Source organism: Hyla sarda, chromosome 8 (assembly GCF_029499605.1).
Source record: "Hyla sarda isolate aHylSar1 chromosome 8, aHylSar1.hap1, whole genome shotgun sequence".
NCBI classification, from domain to species: domain Eukaryota; kingdom Metazoa; phylum Chordata; class Amphibia; order Anura; family Hylidae; genus Hyla; species Hyla sarda.
In genome coordinates this window covers 66,277,900-66,293,729 of record NC_079196.1, presented here as the reverse complement: position 1 = coordinate 66,293,729, position 15,830 = coordinate 66,277,900, and the positions used below count along the sequence as shown (strand labels likewise).

Below are 15,830 nucleotides of genomic sequence, written 5' to 3'. Positions count from 1 at the left end.
CTATCTATCTCTATCTATCTATCTCTATCTATCTATCTCTATCTATCTATCTCTATCTATCTATCTCTATCTATCTATCTATCTATCTCTATCTCTATCTATCTATCTCTATCTATCTATCTCTATCTATCTATCTCTATCTCTATCTATCTATCTCTATCTCTATCTCTATCTCTATCTCTATCTCTATCTCTATCTCTATATCTATATCTATATCTATAAATATATATATAAATATATATATATATAAAACTCAATGGGGGAGATTTATCAAAACCTGTCCAAAGTTAAAGTTGCTGAGTTGCCCATAACAACCAATCAGCTCGCTTCTTTCATGTTTCAGATGCCTTTTCAAAAATGAAAGAAACGATCTGATTGGTTGCTATGGGCAACTCAGCAACTTTTCCTCTGGACAGGTTGTGATACATCTCCCCCAGAGTGTGTATGTATGTACTGTCAATTAGATAGTCTAAGAATATGGCAGATTTATCAGACAGTCTGAATCACTCTAATTAACTGGTGCAAACTAAGTTTGTACAGTCAAAGAATTAGACAGTCTAAGTAAATATGGGCTATTGTGTGCCTCTGTATGGTGCCTCCCTATATTATAGCTTTCCAATCTACACTATATTATAGATTTACTGTACTATGGAAGCCAAAGAAATACACCACACGTTTTTCTTTGTTGTTTTTCATGGCCCAGATTTGCTAAAACTGTCTGATAGATAGAGTAAACTTAGATTAGACAGTTTAAAGGGTACCTCTCATCAAATAAACTTTTGATATATTTTAGATTAATGAATGTTGAATAACTTTCCAATAGCATGTTAATGAAAAATATGCTTCTTTCTATTGTATTTTTCCCGATCAGTCCTGTCAGCAAGCATTTCTGACTCATGCTGGAGTCCTAAACACTCAGAGCTGCCAGCCTGCTTTGTTCACACCCAAACAGGCTGTGAACAAAGCAGGCTGGCAGCTGAGTTTTCTCCTTTGTGAACAAAGCAGACTGGCAGCTCGTAGTGTTTAGGACTCCAGCAGGAGTCTGAAATGCTTGCTGCCAGGACTGGTAGGGAGACCCCTAGTGGTCATTTCTTCAAAGTGGAAAATTAAATAGAAAGAAGCATATTTTTTAATAACGTGCAATTGTAAAGTTATTCTGCATACATTAATCTATAATATATCAAAAGTTTTTTTTGATGAGAGGTACCCTTTAAGAATGCACCAGCTTATCACAATGGCTTAGGATGATACATCCGTTGTATTCTTGCTCTGTCTTGTCTCAACTTAGACCAGCTGTTTGTTGGCTAAAACTGTGCCAGAATTTCATCTAAGGGTGCGTTCCCACAGGGCGTATATGCAGCGTATTTGACGCTGCGCAAAATTTATGGCAGCAGCGGGAAATACGCTGCGTATTCCTTGCTCTCTATACACACAGGGCTTTCCGGCGGAAGCCCTATGTGTGCAGTGAGTTTTGGAGGCGGGGCCGCGCGTCACAGACACGCCGGCACACGGCCCCGGCTCCAAAACTCACTACACACATAGGGCTGCCGCCAGAAAGCCCTGTGTGTATAGTGAGCAAGGGATACGCAGTGTTTTTCCTGCTGCTGCCGTAAAATTTGCGCAGCGTCAAATACGCTGCGTATAAGCCCTGTGGGAACGCACCCTAACACTACATTCCCTTTTATACCATACCCATGCCCCTTTTATGGAAGCCACTCCCTTTTGTCAGACTCGACAGAAAAGTGTTAAAAAAAAAAAGTGTCTAAAAAGCAGAGTAAATGTGGCAAGACAGCCTTTGGCTCAAATTGTTCGAACAACGTTCTGGTGCATTTGCCATAGTAAATCTGGGTCCATGATTCTCCATTTGATAACAAAGTACTAGAAGTCATATAGAGCTGTAATGTGACCATGTTCATTGGATCTGATCATCAATACAGCAAACACTGTAACAAAACTATATCCATTGTTATTGAGGGAAGTACAATGTAACACAGAAAAAAAAAAAAAACACAAAAAACTTGGAACTCACCCGCCGACATTGACATTGACTTCATATCTCGTGGGAATGGTAAAAATGACTTCATTGTTCCATAAAGAGCTTTCATCCACTTCATTATGACTGGTTTTAGTAAAACAAAGAAACAATATCCTTAGAAACTGAAATGTATTAAAAAAAGGGAAGCCCCATCTACATGGGATATGTATTGGGCAGGGTTCACATATATCAGGGGTCCAGCATAGTTTCCCTCCGGCATGCACTGGAGGGAAACTGATGCTAGAACTGATCCCCTTTATTTGAATGGGACAGTTCACAATCATCTGGCGTCTCAATTTTGATGCTAGATGGATGGACACGCCGGACGGCACCGGACAGCCGGATGCTATACAACTCATGACAATTGATGCACGTTTTCATCAGTTATGGCATCAGTTGCATCGAGACCCATGCTGAGTTCACCTATGCCGAATATATGTGAACTTACTGATCAGGTGATAAATACAGTAGCGATGCCTTAGTGTCGGGGTGTCTGGAAGTGTTCTTAAAGGGGTACTCCGCTGCTCAGCGTTTGGAACAAACTGTTCCGAATGCTGGAGCCGGGAGCTCGTGACGTCATAGTCCCGCCCGTCATGACATCACGTCACGCGACCTCAATGCAAGTCTATGGGAGGGGGCGTGACATCCATCACGCCCCCTCCCATAGACTTGCATTGAGGGGCATGACGTGACGTCATGAGGGTGCGGGGCTATGACGTCATGAGCTCCCGATGCCGGCTCCAGTGTTCGGAACAGTTTGTTCCAAACGCTGAGCAGTGGAGTACTCCTTTAAGAACAATAGAAGAATAGATTGTAGTCTTCTTGTTGTTACCCTGCACCACCTCACATGCCCATACTGAACCTCCCTGGATGTGTTAGTCTCTTTGTATAGACATAGCCCCATTGCTAGTTCTTTCGTAGTTTGTATTCATGAATAACAATGCTGGCTGCTAGACTCCCGACTTATTGTATTTCTGACATTACACTCCATTATTCAAATAATATACAATACAAACGAGGTGGTAACAATGACATATTATGGTTGATAAAATCCATTAGTATCATGTCTTTTAATGTTTGATGTTACTTACCAGTTCACAGTGACATTAATGATAAGATCGTCTGCAGTGGTAAGAGAACTTGTGTCCAACAAGAAGGAAAATTGTTGCTGCAGGCAGAAGAATTAAAGGCAAGCAGTTAAAAGAGACAGTAAACTATACTTTCTGTAGTTATGCTATGTGTGTCTATAACAGAGTTTTATACCTTTCCCCATTTTTATATAAAGCATATAAAACATCATACGCTGCAGTACTTACAATGAGCTTGAAATCAGATCTGTCATCTGTTTTTTAGGTCATAAAGTAAGGGAATGTGTAGGGCTTTGAACCTTAAAGGGGTTATCCAGGAAAAAACTTTTTTTTATATATCAACTGGCTCCAGAAAGTTAAACAGATTTGTAAATTACTTCCATTAAAAAATCTTAATCCTTTCAGTACTTATGAGCTGCTGAAGTTGAGTTGTTCTTTTCTGTCTAAGTGCTCTCTGATGACACGTGTCTCAGGAACAGCCCAGTTTAGAAGCAAATCCCCATAGCAAACCTCTTCTACTCTGTGCAGTTCCCGAGACAAGCAGAGATGTCAACAGAGAGCACTGTTGCCAGACAGAAAACAACAACTCAACTTCAGCAGCTGATAATAATTGAAAGGATTAAGATTGTTTAATAGAAGTAATTTACAAATATGTTTAACTTTCTGGAGCCAGTTGATATTAAAAAAAAAAAAAGTATTTTCCTGGAATACCCCTTTAAATCTGTACTTTTCTATCATTAGATAATTAACCCTTCCAGTACTGATATATCAGAGTTTAAATACATATGCAAATAAGGCTATGTGGGGAGAAGTGTGCTGTGTGCTCCTTTCCCTGCTCTGTATTATGTCTTCGAGACATGCTCCATAGACTTATTGCAAGTGTGTCTTGATCCCTTGACACAGAGCCAGGAGAGAACAAGCGGAGCGCAAACGTCTTCTGGACCATTTTCCTGATGGGTGGTAGTCTGAACACTACAAAGTCAATTTTGTCATCACATTTTTTTTTTCTTTCAATGTAGCAGGGGTAAAATTCAGTGAGGCTGGGTTTACATATATTATTATGCTCAGAATATGCTCAGTTTATTTTGTAAGAAGTAGGTTGGACCTTCTCCTGGTTTTGATGATAAAATACTGACCAAAATATGCAAATGTGCCTGTTACGTACACTACAAAAAGGGAAGAAAGTCTAAATGTTCTTAAAGGGGTACTCCGGGGGAAAACAATTTCTTTTAAATCAACTGGTGCCAGAGAGTTGAACAGATTTGTAAATGACTTCTATTAAAAAAAATCTCAATCCTTCCAGTACTTATCAGCTGCTGTACACTACAGAGAAAGTTCTTTTCTTTTTTAATTTATTTTCTGTCTGCCCACGGTGCACTCTACTGACACCTCTGTCCATGTCAGGAACTGTCCAGAGCAGGATAGGTTTGCTATGGGGATTTGCTTTTGCTCTGGATAGTTCCTGGCTTCAAGGGTGACAGGAATTTCGTGGCTCTGACCGGGACCATACATAAAACAGGTGCTGTAGCTTGAAGGAAACTACTTTATTTACCAAGATGCAACGCATTTCACTGCGCAAGTGCAGCTTCCTCAGGCATAATTGGTAAATAAAGTAGTTACCTTCAAGCTACGGCACCTGTTTTATGTATGGTCCCGGTCAGCACCACGAAATTCCTGTCACCCTTGAAGCCTGGTTCTTATATTCTAAGACTCATCAGGAAGTCTGCAGACGGGTTGTCCACACTATATTTCACTACGTGCTGCCAATTGTTGTGTATGTCGGTACACAACCGGAGGCGGTAAGAGACCATCTGCTCCCTTCTCCGAGACTCCCTCACCCTGCACGTGTGATACTCCTCATGGAGCGCCTCTGTTTCTAATTTCAGATTCTGGACAGTTCCTGACATGGACAGAGGTGTCAGCAGAGAGCACCGTGGACAGACAGAAAGGAAATTAAAAATAACTTTCTCTGTAGTTTACAGCACTGTTTAAGTACTGGAAGGGTTAAGATTTTTTAATAGAAGAAATATACAAATCTGTATAAATTTCTGCCACCAATTGATTTAAAATAAAGAGTTTTCCACTGGAGTTCCCCTTTAACAGATCTACTAAGTGGAGATTGGGCCCACAGTAAAGATCTCAAGGTAACTAGATATCCTTTATGATGCCATGTTTTGTTACTAAATTCAGTTTCGTCATAATTTCCACCCTAAAATGAATTCCAAAATATGCTTATTTTTTACTATTAGCATTTGTGAGCAGGTCAACCCTGAAGATAAACTGTGCATACTATACGAATCCTCATCTAATCTCTACACCATTTGTGGCTTTTAGCAGAAAAATATGACTTCTCTGCAACCAGCAATATCATAGTTCATGCTCTTGTTTTCCCCAGTGCATCAGAGGGGTGCTACTCCTCCTCCTCCATTGACACCCCTGGGTGTGATATTGCTATGTGTGACCAATTTACAAATTCACACACTATTCCTAATGCCATTTTGAAGCAATTTGCCACCTCTTTATGTATAAAATGCTGATCATTGAGAATTGTAATGAAAGACCTGCATTGCAAAATTACTCATATTCCCCATCAATGAACGTGAACTGAACCGCTGTAAATATGCCTGGACAATCAGACAGGTTTAATGAGAGATATCCAGACAAAGCTATTCGACCCCATGTAACAATCTTAGTTACCCATCTGGAACTTACTTTTGAAAGAGAGTCCACGTACAGATGACCCATGTCACAGTCCAGTCTTGTCAACTGATTTTCCTCATCAGTTACTGCGCAGTTTATATGTTCCTCCAGCTGAATGCCAAAATAAAATGATATTTTGTTACTAAAATACAGTTTTTGGGACAATAAATCAGCATTTCTAAGATCACCAGGGAGCTCAGATAGTCTTATGATAATGGCGTGACTTCAGTGTGTCCAAATAGTCTTGCCCCAGCCTTGATGAGTAAGTGATATATGATACCTCTGCCTGCTTAGTTAAAGGATTTGAAGCCACCTTTTGGATCTTTTCCTTGCTTTTCATATGTATCTTACCAGAATTTCCGGAGGAGTATAAATGGCCTATAGGTCCCCACATGCCTTCATGAGAGCCTCAAGGAGAAACATTACCCCTTTGTTTAGTTATAGAGTATAACATCATTTTAGGATAATTGAAAAATAGAGCAATGTCCAGCACAAAAGCACGATGCAAGATGAAATTTATTGTAGATACACACAGCAAACAGCAACACGGATCATGGAGTAGAGTGACGCGTTTCAGCAACCTTAGTCGCCTTAGTCATACTGTATGACTAAGGCGACTAAGGTTGCTGAAACGCGTCACTCTACTCCATGATCCGTGTTGCTGTTTGCTGTGTGTATCTACAATAAATCTCATCTTGAATCGTGCTTTTGTGCTGGACATTGCTCTATTTTTCAATTATCCGTCCTCGTGGTGTCCGCACGAGTCCGCGCACTGAGGCGGCGGTGGTGAGCTGGACGATCTTTCATCATTTTAGGATGGGTTAGAGAACTAAAAATCATCTTTTTGCTTTGTTAGGCAAATTTTCTTTGGTCTTGGAATAAACTTCCTTTCTATCAACCTGGTTGTAGGTCCCTCCAGAGCCAGATGACCTTAGCCAGATTCCCCTGATCGACTTGTGCCTGTTGGCTATTGTGAACGATTGTTTTCCTTAAATTTTTTACACTTTTTAAAGGATGTTTTATTGGTTAAAAATGGAACGAGCCCAAAGAAATGAATAAATAAAAACTCCACGTTACTAGATCTATATCACTACACAGATTTTATAACATGTTGCCCAATTATTTATTGTTATGATCTATGGGCCCCATTACACAGTCCAAGCCGCACTATAAATAAGTGCCGATCATGTAGATTGGTGCCCATTTACAAAGCCTATTACATGGCTCCAGCATCGGGCAGGGAGGGCCACACTTACAACCACTGGATCGGTTGTGCGTCTCTGCTGTGTTCAACTGTTTTCCACATTTTCCCTATGATATGGGGAGGTGAGGGGCCAACACCCAATGATTTTTTGACAGGGCAAAACAGCCAACAGACATTTTGTTATCCTTCATTGGTTAATCACTGGCTCTATTAACCCCTTAAGGAATTGGCCCTTTTTGGCCTTAAGGATGCAGCCAATTTTATTTTTGCATTTTCATTTCATCCTCTACGTCTTCAAAAAATCATAACTCTTTTATATTTTATCCACAGCCAAGTATGAGGGCTTGTTTTTTGAGCAACCAGTTTTCCTTCCTAATGACATCATTACAGTAAAATGTATGGTGTAATTAAAAAAATTGAAAAGAAAACTGCAATATTGCAAATTTTTTAAGGTTTACTTTTCACGCTGTACAATTTACATACATTTTTTTTACATGTTTTCTTTATTCTGTGGGTCGATACGATTAAAATGATAACCACGATTACATACTTTTCTATTTCTGTACCGCTTTAAAAAAATCACAAACTTTTTAACCAAGTTAGTACGTTTAAAATTCCCCTATTTTGACGACCTATAACTTTTTAATTTTTCCATATAAGCGGCGGTATGAGGGCTCATCTTTTGCATTGTAATCTGTACTTTTTATTGATACCACATTTGCGTATAAAAACGTTCAATAAATGTTATTATTATAATTATTATAGAATAATTTATTATTTTAGAATTTTTTTCTGGAATATGAAAAAGCAGCAATTTTTGACTTTTTTTTTCACCTTTACGCCGTTCACCATACGGGGTAATTAACGTTTTGATAGTTCGGACATTTACGCATGCGGCAATATCCTAATATGTTTATAATTTATTTTTTTACGCTTTTTGGGGGTAAAATGGGAAAAAGGGGACGTTTTAAATTTTTTATTGAGGGAGGGGATTTTTAAAATTTTTTAATTATTTTTTTTACACTTTTTATGTCCCCATATGGGACTATCTATAGCAATCATTTGATTGCTAATACTGTTCAGTACTATTAATAGGGCACAGCATTGATCAGTATTATTGTTGATCTTCTGCTTTGGTCTGCTCGATCTCAGACCAGAGCAGAAGACCCCAGGAGACTGATAGAGGCAGGTGAGGGGACCTCCGTCCGCCATTACAGATGATTGGACCCCCTCGGCAGCGCCGCGGGTGATCCGATCATCCATTTTAAGTGCCGCATTGCCGCCGATGTCCGCCATTAGCCCCTCAGATGCCGTGATCAATAGATCATGGCATCTGAGGGGTTAATGGAGGACATCGGCATGGTCGCTGATGTCTGCCATTACTGGCAGGTCCCTGGCTGCTGACAGCAGCCGGGACCTGCCATGCATTATGCGTTAACCGGTCTGGTGCTCTTGGTCATATTTATGACGTAAATGTACGTCATGGTGCATTTAATACCACCGCACCATGATGTATATTTATGTCCGATGTCGTTATGGGTTAAAGGGAGATTTTGGCTTAATCTGCTCATAATTGCTCTGTGTTACATGATAAAATATACAGCTTTATGATTCTCTATGTTGCTTGCCAATCTGGATTATCCAGCATGTTATGCATTGATACAGTCAATCATTAGCAATGTCAGCTGTAATTTCATCAGCTAGCACATAGCGTTGTTGTAAAGTAACAGGGAGTATTACCTGACCCACAACTTTGATGAAGTAGATGCCTTTAGGAAGCTTCATGTGTAAAGTAGACTGGTAGGCATCATCCCCAGCATTGTACAAAGACATATTGAGCATTACCGTCTTTGTGCCTCCAATAACAAGATACGTTTTATTTCCCAATGATCTGCAAATAAGCAAATAGCAAGAGACCAAAGTTTACTTTTGTATTTCTGGAAAAAAAAAGAAAATCTATAGATTTTTTTAAATGGTATACTACAAGAAAAATGTTAGACTGTCACATTATGATTACATAGTTTGTAAGACAAGAGTCCATTGAGATCAACCTAAAACCCTACTGCGTTGATCCAGAGGAAGGAAAAAACCTCCTATGAGGCTGATACCAATTGCCCTATGACAGAGAAAAAAATGTCTACCCGGTTCCAATATGGCAGTGGAATAAATCCCTGGATCAACACTCTATTCACTTAAATTTAGTATCCATAACCGGTAACATTACATATTTCCAGAAGAACATCCAGGTCCCCCTTGAACTTGCTTATTGAGTCAGACATCTCAACATCATGTGACAGAGTTCAATAGTCTCACTGCTCTTCTAGTAATCATATGGTTATATGAGTATTATACAGTATAGTGTTGGGCAAGATGGGATTGTTCCTACACAAAGAATTTATCCTGCCTAAGCACCAAAGAGAGGACCACTGGGGCAGACGGGCAGACACCTGTTTCACCACCGGGTTGGATAGATAAAAAAAATTTTAACAGCATGGCCCAAATAATAAAGGCAGTACACATTAAAGTAGAAGGAAATGGAAAATTTTAGAAAGGTTTTAGAAAGATATTTCTAAAGAAAGATTATAGGGGAGATTTATCATTGTGAGTTTTGAAGTAATTTATTTTTGCTTTGGTTTTGCTTATGTGTGACATATTTATCGTACTATCAAGGGGGTTAAAAAATTGGCGTACGTAAGCAAAAAGCAATAAATTACTTCAGAACACCATTTTGTATGATTCCTCCTCTTCTCTGGAACTTTTTGAAAGTGGTTTCCAAATGCAGTTCTGTAAGGCCAGGCCTGGGCTGGTATAAATTTGCGGTGTTTTTGAGGGGTTTGTGACTTTTTGTGCAACGTTCACACTTGATAATTCTGTTACCCCTGCAAAGTGAAAACTGAAATTGATATTTGTAAGATTGTTTGTGGCTTTGTGCTTAAAGTCAAAAGTTGCAAAAAAAAAGTGCTTAGGCGCATGTGCAACATTTAATGCGCCATTTAATGCGCCCAAAAAAAAAAAACTTTAAAGACAATGATATATCTCCTCCTTTGTCTTTCTAATACTTGGTCAATAAGACTATGTTCACACGCCAGAACATTAGCACTTGATTAATCCATTACCCTTGGAAAGTGAAAACTGAAATTGAAATTTGTAAGATCGTTTGTAGCCAAAAGTCGCAAGAAAAAAGTGCTTAGGCGCATTGTGTGACATTTAATGTTCCAATGATAAATCTCTCCCTTTTTCGTTCTAATACTCGGTGAATAGGCTATGTTTACATGCTGGAATGTCCGCATGGAGAATCTCTGTGCAGACATTCTGGACACTGAGGTGCGACGGCATAATCTGCTGGCGCTAGGACTGCAGGGGAATGCGCCATCTCATATACGGCTATGCATTTAGTGTAGTCTCTACACAAATAATGAATGTGTTCATTCTTTGTCCGGACATGGAAAATGGAATTTCTTGTGCTGGAAACATCTGGCACAGAAATTCCGCCATGTGCACAACGCAGCAGAATCCCGTTGAATTCAACAGGACTCTGCTGCAGCAGAATCTGCGTGCCGGATTCCAGTGCGGAATCCGACACAGAAATTCTGACGGGTGAACATGGCCTCAATGAAAACAAACAATGAGGATCCTGCTGGTGCTGGTCCTTGCTTCTGTGCAGGAACAGTAAGGCTGAGTTCTCATATGTTCGGCATCTGGCATTGGTGAACTCAGCCTAGATCTTGACGCAACTGAGGCCATAACTGATGACAAGTTGTCATAAGTTGTATGGCATCTAGAGATGAGCGAACTTCCAGTAATTCGATTCGTCACGAACTTCTCGGCTCGGCAGTTGCTGACTTTAGCCTGCATAAATTAGTTCAGCTGTCAGGTGCTCCGGTGGGCTGGAGACTCACTCCTAGGACTGTATCCACCTTTTCCAGCCCACCGGAGCGCCTGAAAGCTGAACTAATTCATGCAGGCTAAAGTCAGCAAACACCGAGCTGAGAAGTTCATGACAAATCGAATTACTGTAAGTTCGCTCATCTCTAATGACATCCATTGTGTCTGCACATCAGACAGGGGAATGCAGCAAGCTGTGTTCCCCTGTCCAGTACTCTGGGGCGTGTCCAACCATCCGGCATCAAAATTAAGACGCTGGATGATTGGGAACTGTCCCAATGGGAACAGTCCTAGCATCAGTTTCCCTTCAGGGCACGCCGGAGGGAAACTACGCCGAACGCCTGATTTGTGCGAACCCAGTGTAAGCTGATCTACAGCTTGTTTTGTCAGCTATTCAAGTGGCTCGGCAATTTGTGGATCAATGTACAATAAGCAAATTGCATATAAATAAACTCTTCCTATTTATCATTCTATCTACAAGTGTATGTATTTCTTTATCTACGTATGAAAAACTGAGTCTAGCCCAGGAAATATCTCTTAAAATTTTCTATAAAGAAAATAAAGAGAAGGAAAAAAAAAACAGCAGGTTTTAGATGAAAGTGAAATACAGATGTATTTCATTTATTTTAATACGGCAAAAAAAAAAAAAAAAAAAAGAAAGAAAGAAAGAAATCTGAAAAAAAATAATAATGCAAATAGAAATGACATTTATAGAATGATCTGGCACAAAACCAAAACATTACTCATTGTACACCTTGGGGAGGAAAGCTGGCACAGACCTAAGCAACAGAAGGAAAAAGCACTGCATAAACAGCTAGGCTCCAAGACAACGGCAAATTAGAGAGAAACATATTGCTAGCACTGTAGCAATTAAATTTCCCTTTTTTATTTATTTTTTAAGTCCTGGTTGTTATTTATGAATGGGGGTCCATTTACCTACAATGACCAATTTCTTTAACGTTTGTATTCAAAATAGGAAAATGTATTCAAAACTTTAAAAAAAAAATCTGAATATAATAAGTGCATGGTTGGGGCTAGAGATGAGCGAACTTACAGTAAATTCGCTTCGTCACGAACTTCTCGGCTCGGCAGTTGATGTCTTTTCCTGCATAAATTAGTTTTAGCTTTCAGGTGCTCCGGTGGGCTGGAAAAGGTGGATACAGTCCTGGGAAAGAGTCTCCTAGGACTGTATCCACCTTTTCCAGCCAACCGGAGCACCTGAAAGCTGAACTAATTTATGCAGGATAAGCCATCAACTGCCGAGCCGAGAAGTTTGTGACGAATCGAATTTACTGTAAGTTCGCTCATCTCTAGTTGGGGCATCTGGTATTACAGTATACAGGTGTATAGATAAGAAAAAAATGCAGCAGCACTCCGTAGTAGATGAAAAAGTGGAGTTAGGCTTTTTATCATCAAGTGCAACACACGACGTTTCGACCGTCTCACATGGTCTTTGTCAAGTGTGTGAGACGGTCGAAATGTTGTGTATTGCACTTGATGAATAAAGCCTAACTCCACTTTTTCATCTACTACATAGTACTGCTGCATTTTTTTCTTACATTTTGGGGACCCAGCCTGGGTTGGACCAGCTTGCACCCGGAATCAGCACCGGAGTGCGGTTCTCCTACAAGAATTTACCTACATATATGTGTATAGATAGTTATGGATTCAGTGCATAGTAAAAATATTCAATCATCTGCAATATATGACAGACAGATTTGGTCTGTGTTTCTATAGTGTTTTCCAAACAGTGCGTCTCCAGCTGTTGCAAAACTACAACTCCCAGCATGCCCAGACAGCCTTCGGCTGTCTGGGCATGCTGGGAGTTGTAGTTTTGCAACAGCTGGAGATGCACTATTTGGAAAACACTACAGAAATACAGAAAATCTTTTCTATTCTTTTAAATGGTACCTTTCATTAAAAAAACTTTTGATATATTATAGATTAATGTATGCAGAATAACTTTCCAATAGCATGTTATAAAAAATTATACATTTCTATTTAATTTTTCACGTTGAAAAAATGACCACTAGGTGTCTCCCTACCAGTCCTTTTTTATAGATTTCAGACTCATGCTGGAGTCCTAAATCTCAGACTGCAGCCGGGACACAGAAAAACTCCCTGACAGGGAGCAGTGCTGAGTTTGTCTGTGTCACGGCTGCAGTCTGAGATTTAGGACTCCTGCATGAGTCTGAAATCTATAAGAAAGGACTTGTAGGGAGACCCCTAGTGGTCATTTTTTCAAAGTGGAAAATTAAATAGAAAGATGCATAATTTTTATTAACATGCTATTGGAAAGTTATTCTGCATACATTAATCTATAATATGTCAAAAGTTTTTTTCATGAAAGGTACCCTTTAAACTCACGTACAATATTTGTCAACAAGTTACGAAAAAGTTACTTTCGCAAGGCACTACAGTACATACAGGTATTGATGCAAAAAACAGAATGCGGAAAAATGGCACTGAAATGATATTTTTTGGAATGTTTCCATCAACCTTGCATGCTGTTAGTCTTTTTGCTAGTCTAGCTGCATGTCTTTTAGCACCCACTGGTTCAGACGAAGATTATAAAACTGGTGTTTAAAAAGAGCAGCTAATAATTTACATTTTATCATTATTAATATTAACAATTATAATAATTATACTGTAATAATAATAATAACAACAACAATTATATTCATACAATTTTTATTCTTATTATTATTGTTTATTTTAATATTATTATTATTATTATTTTAATAATTTACAAACCTGAAAATATTTTTCCAAAATTTTCTCAAAACTGATAAGCACAATGGCCTGATCTGAGGGAGACGGACCTCAAATGGCTGCTTACAGAGAACAACAACATTCTACTGCAGCTACATTCAATAAAGTCTCCGATTGAAGAATGATATTGTAAATATTATGAAGGGAGACAAGACAAATTAAATGGAGTATAACGTCATCCATAAGTCCTATTGGACATTGATGTCATAGAGTGGGAATGTGTTTGAGGTCTTGTCGTAGATCTTATATGAAAGATGAGGTCTGTAGTGAAAACACTTTTTGAGGGGTCCAACAAGGATGGCACCAAGATGACACCAAAGTGCATACATAACACAACCATGTGATACCAGCCCGAAAATGCTATTTTTTGCAAGGTGTCTGAATAGGAGCTATAGGATTTCATGAAAACATCACAGTTGGATACTATATAGCATATCCAACATCATGGTAAATAACACTTCCTGGGCAATCAATAAACAAAGATTAAAAGAAGTTCCTAAAATTAATTTTTATTACTATCTCACCAAAAACCACCACGGAAAAATGTGATCCCAAAGTAAATAATAACTAGCGAGTAAAAAAAAGCCCTAAAAAGCATATATCAAAGTCAAACATGCCTAACTTGCCTAAAGGTCAGATCAGTGAGCAGAGTGCCATGAAAGGTCCAATATATACCACTGTACTATGTAATCAATCCTGACCGTTGCTTAAATACAACAACATAAGTAACCGATGCACTATAGTGAACAAACAACAATTATGAAAGGTAGAGTGCTCCCAACACGTTTCTGCTAATTTGTTGTGATGGCTTCCTCAGGGGAGAAAAACACACTTACAATACTGCACTAGGTGACATATACAATATTGCATACATGTGAAATTGCAAAGAGTTAACACATAATATACAGTATAAGCTAGCCAAATCCGGCACAAGAACCCTTACACAGTCCAACTAATACTCTAGGTTATCACTTAAGCACATATTACATTGGTGCCAACTTCCAGGGCTGTTTCCTGCAGGAACACATGGGAATGGAGTTCCTGCACTTTTTCCACAGCATGAACACTCTTCGCATTAGCAGGAGTCTTGCAGGATCAGCCCCTGAGTCAAGTCTTGGGTGAGTTCCCACACTTTCTTTTCCCTGGACTTGACCCCTTTCTGCATGGCACCCCAGTAATCCGCAGGCATGGAGTGGTCTCTGCTCCGTGCCAGATTACGGGTGACCACAGCCCAAAACTGAGGTTGTCACGCCCCTCCATATATCTCTATGGGAGATACAGAGATTTATGAAAGCTGTATCTCTATCTCTCCCATAGACTTGAATGGAGGGGGTTTGATGACCACAGCCACTCTCCAGAATGCAGGAGATTGCGGGGGTCCCATTTGGATAGGGGACAAGATGTCTAGCAACGGAGTGAGTGCCCCTTTAACACTCTGCAATGACTCCTCCCTCTGTCTTATAGAGGGGCTTCCTTAACAAAGAACCTGCCTTGAATACATCCATATGCCCCAACAGGAGGCAACTTTCTTTTTTCCGAAAAGCTCAGTAACATGAATTGTTCACAGGAAGTAAAGATGCTAATTTGTTCTATGGTGACTACATATAAATAGTGAATAAAAGAATAGTATGATAGTCAGCTGAGTTTGCTCTGTGTATATTATGCCAGTGATGACCCTACATAATAAGACTGCAAATAATTGTGTTTCCCAAGACAAATAAACATCTAGTACAGTCTCTATTCTAGAATCCTCCTCCCTAGACTTTGCGGTATTATTTGTAATAAATGTGTGCTCTCCAGGTCTTTATCTAACCTACTGTAACTGGCACAGTGGGTTCCCCAGCTTATTCTCTACCCTTAGGGAAGTAAACATGAGCAGTTGTGTCTATACCCAGGTCCCACCAGCGTACTAACTTGTTATTTTTGGCACGGTGATGTAAATAACTAGGAAAATTATCTATTTTTCATTGCAAACGCGATTTAAAAAAACTACTAATCTGGCCAAACGTCTTAATATTTTAGTCAAATCTAACTGTCAAGGCATGAATAAGGCTGTGTATAGAGATATCAGGACCTTTATCATTCATACGGGATTGTAATGGGTGAAGTGTTACAGTCATGATAGTAACAATTGGGGTCTGTAGAA

General features: G+C 39.4%; 1 protein-coding gene across 1 annotated transcript in view; it reads right to left on the bottom strand.

Annotated features, from left to right (window-relative positions):
* The window catches only part of ITGA4 (integrin subunit alpha 4), a 155,561-nt gene that overhangs the window by 13,048 nt on the left and 126,683 nt on the right, over positions 1 to 15,830 (bottom strand). The window contains exons 18-21 of the mRNA XM_056534623.1: positions 8,768 to 8,918; positions 5,836 to 5,934; positions 3,127 to 3,203; positions 2,030 to 2,119 (exon numbers count right to left, since the gene is read on the bottom strand). Coding sequence (XP_056390598.1) covers positions 2,030 to 2,119; positions 3,127 to 3,203; positions 5,836 to 5,934; positions 8,768 to 8,918 — 417 coding nt within the window. The remainder of the gene's footprint in view (positions 1 to 2,029; positions 2,120 to 3,126; positions 3,204 to 5,835; positions 5,935 to 8,767; positions 8,919 to 15,830) is intronic.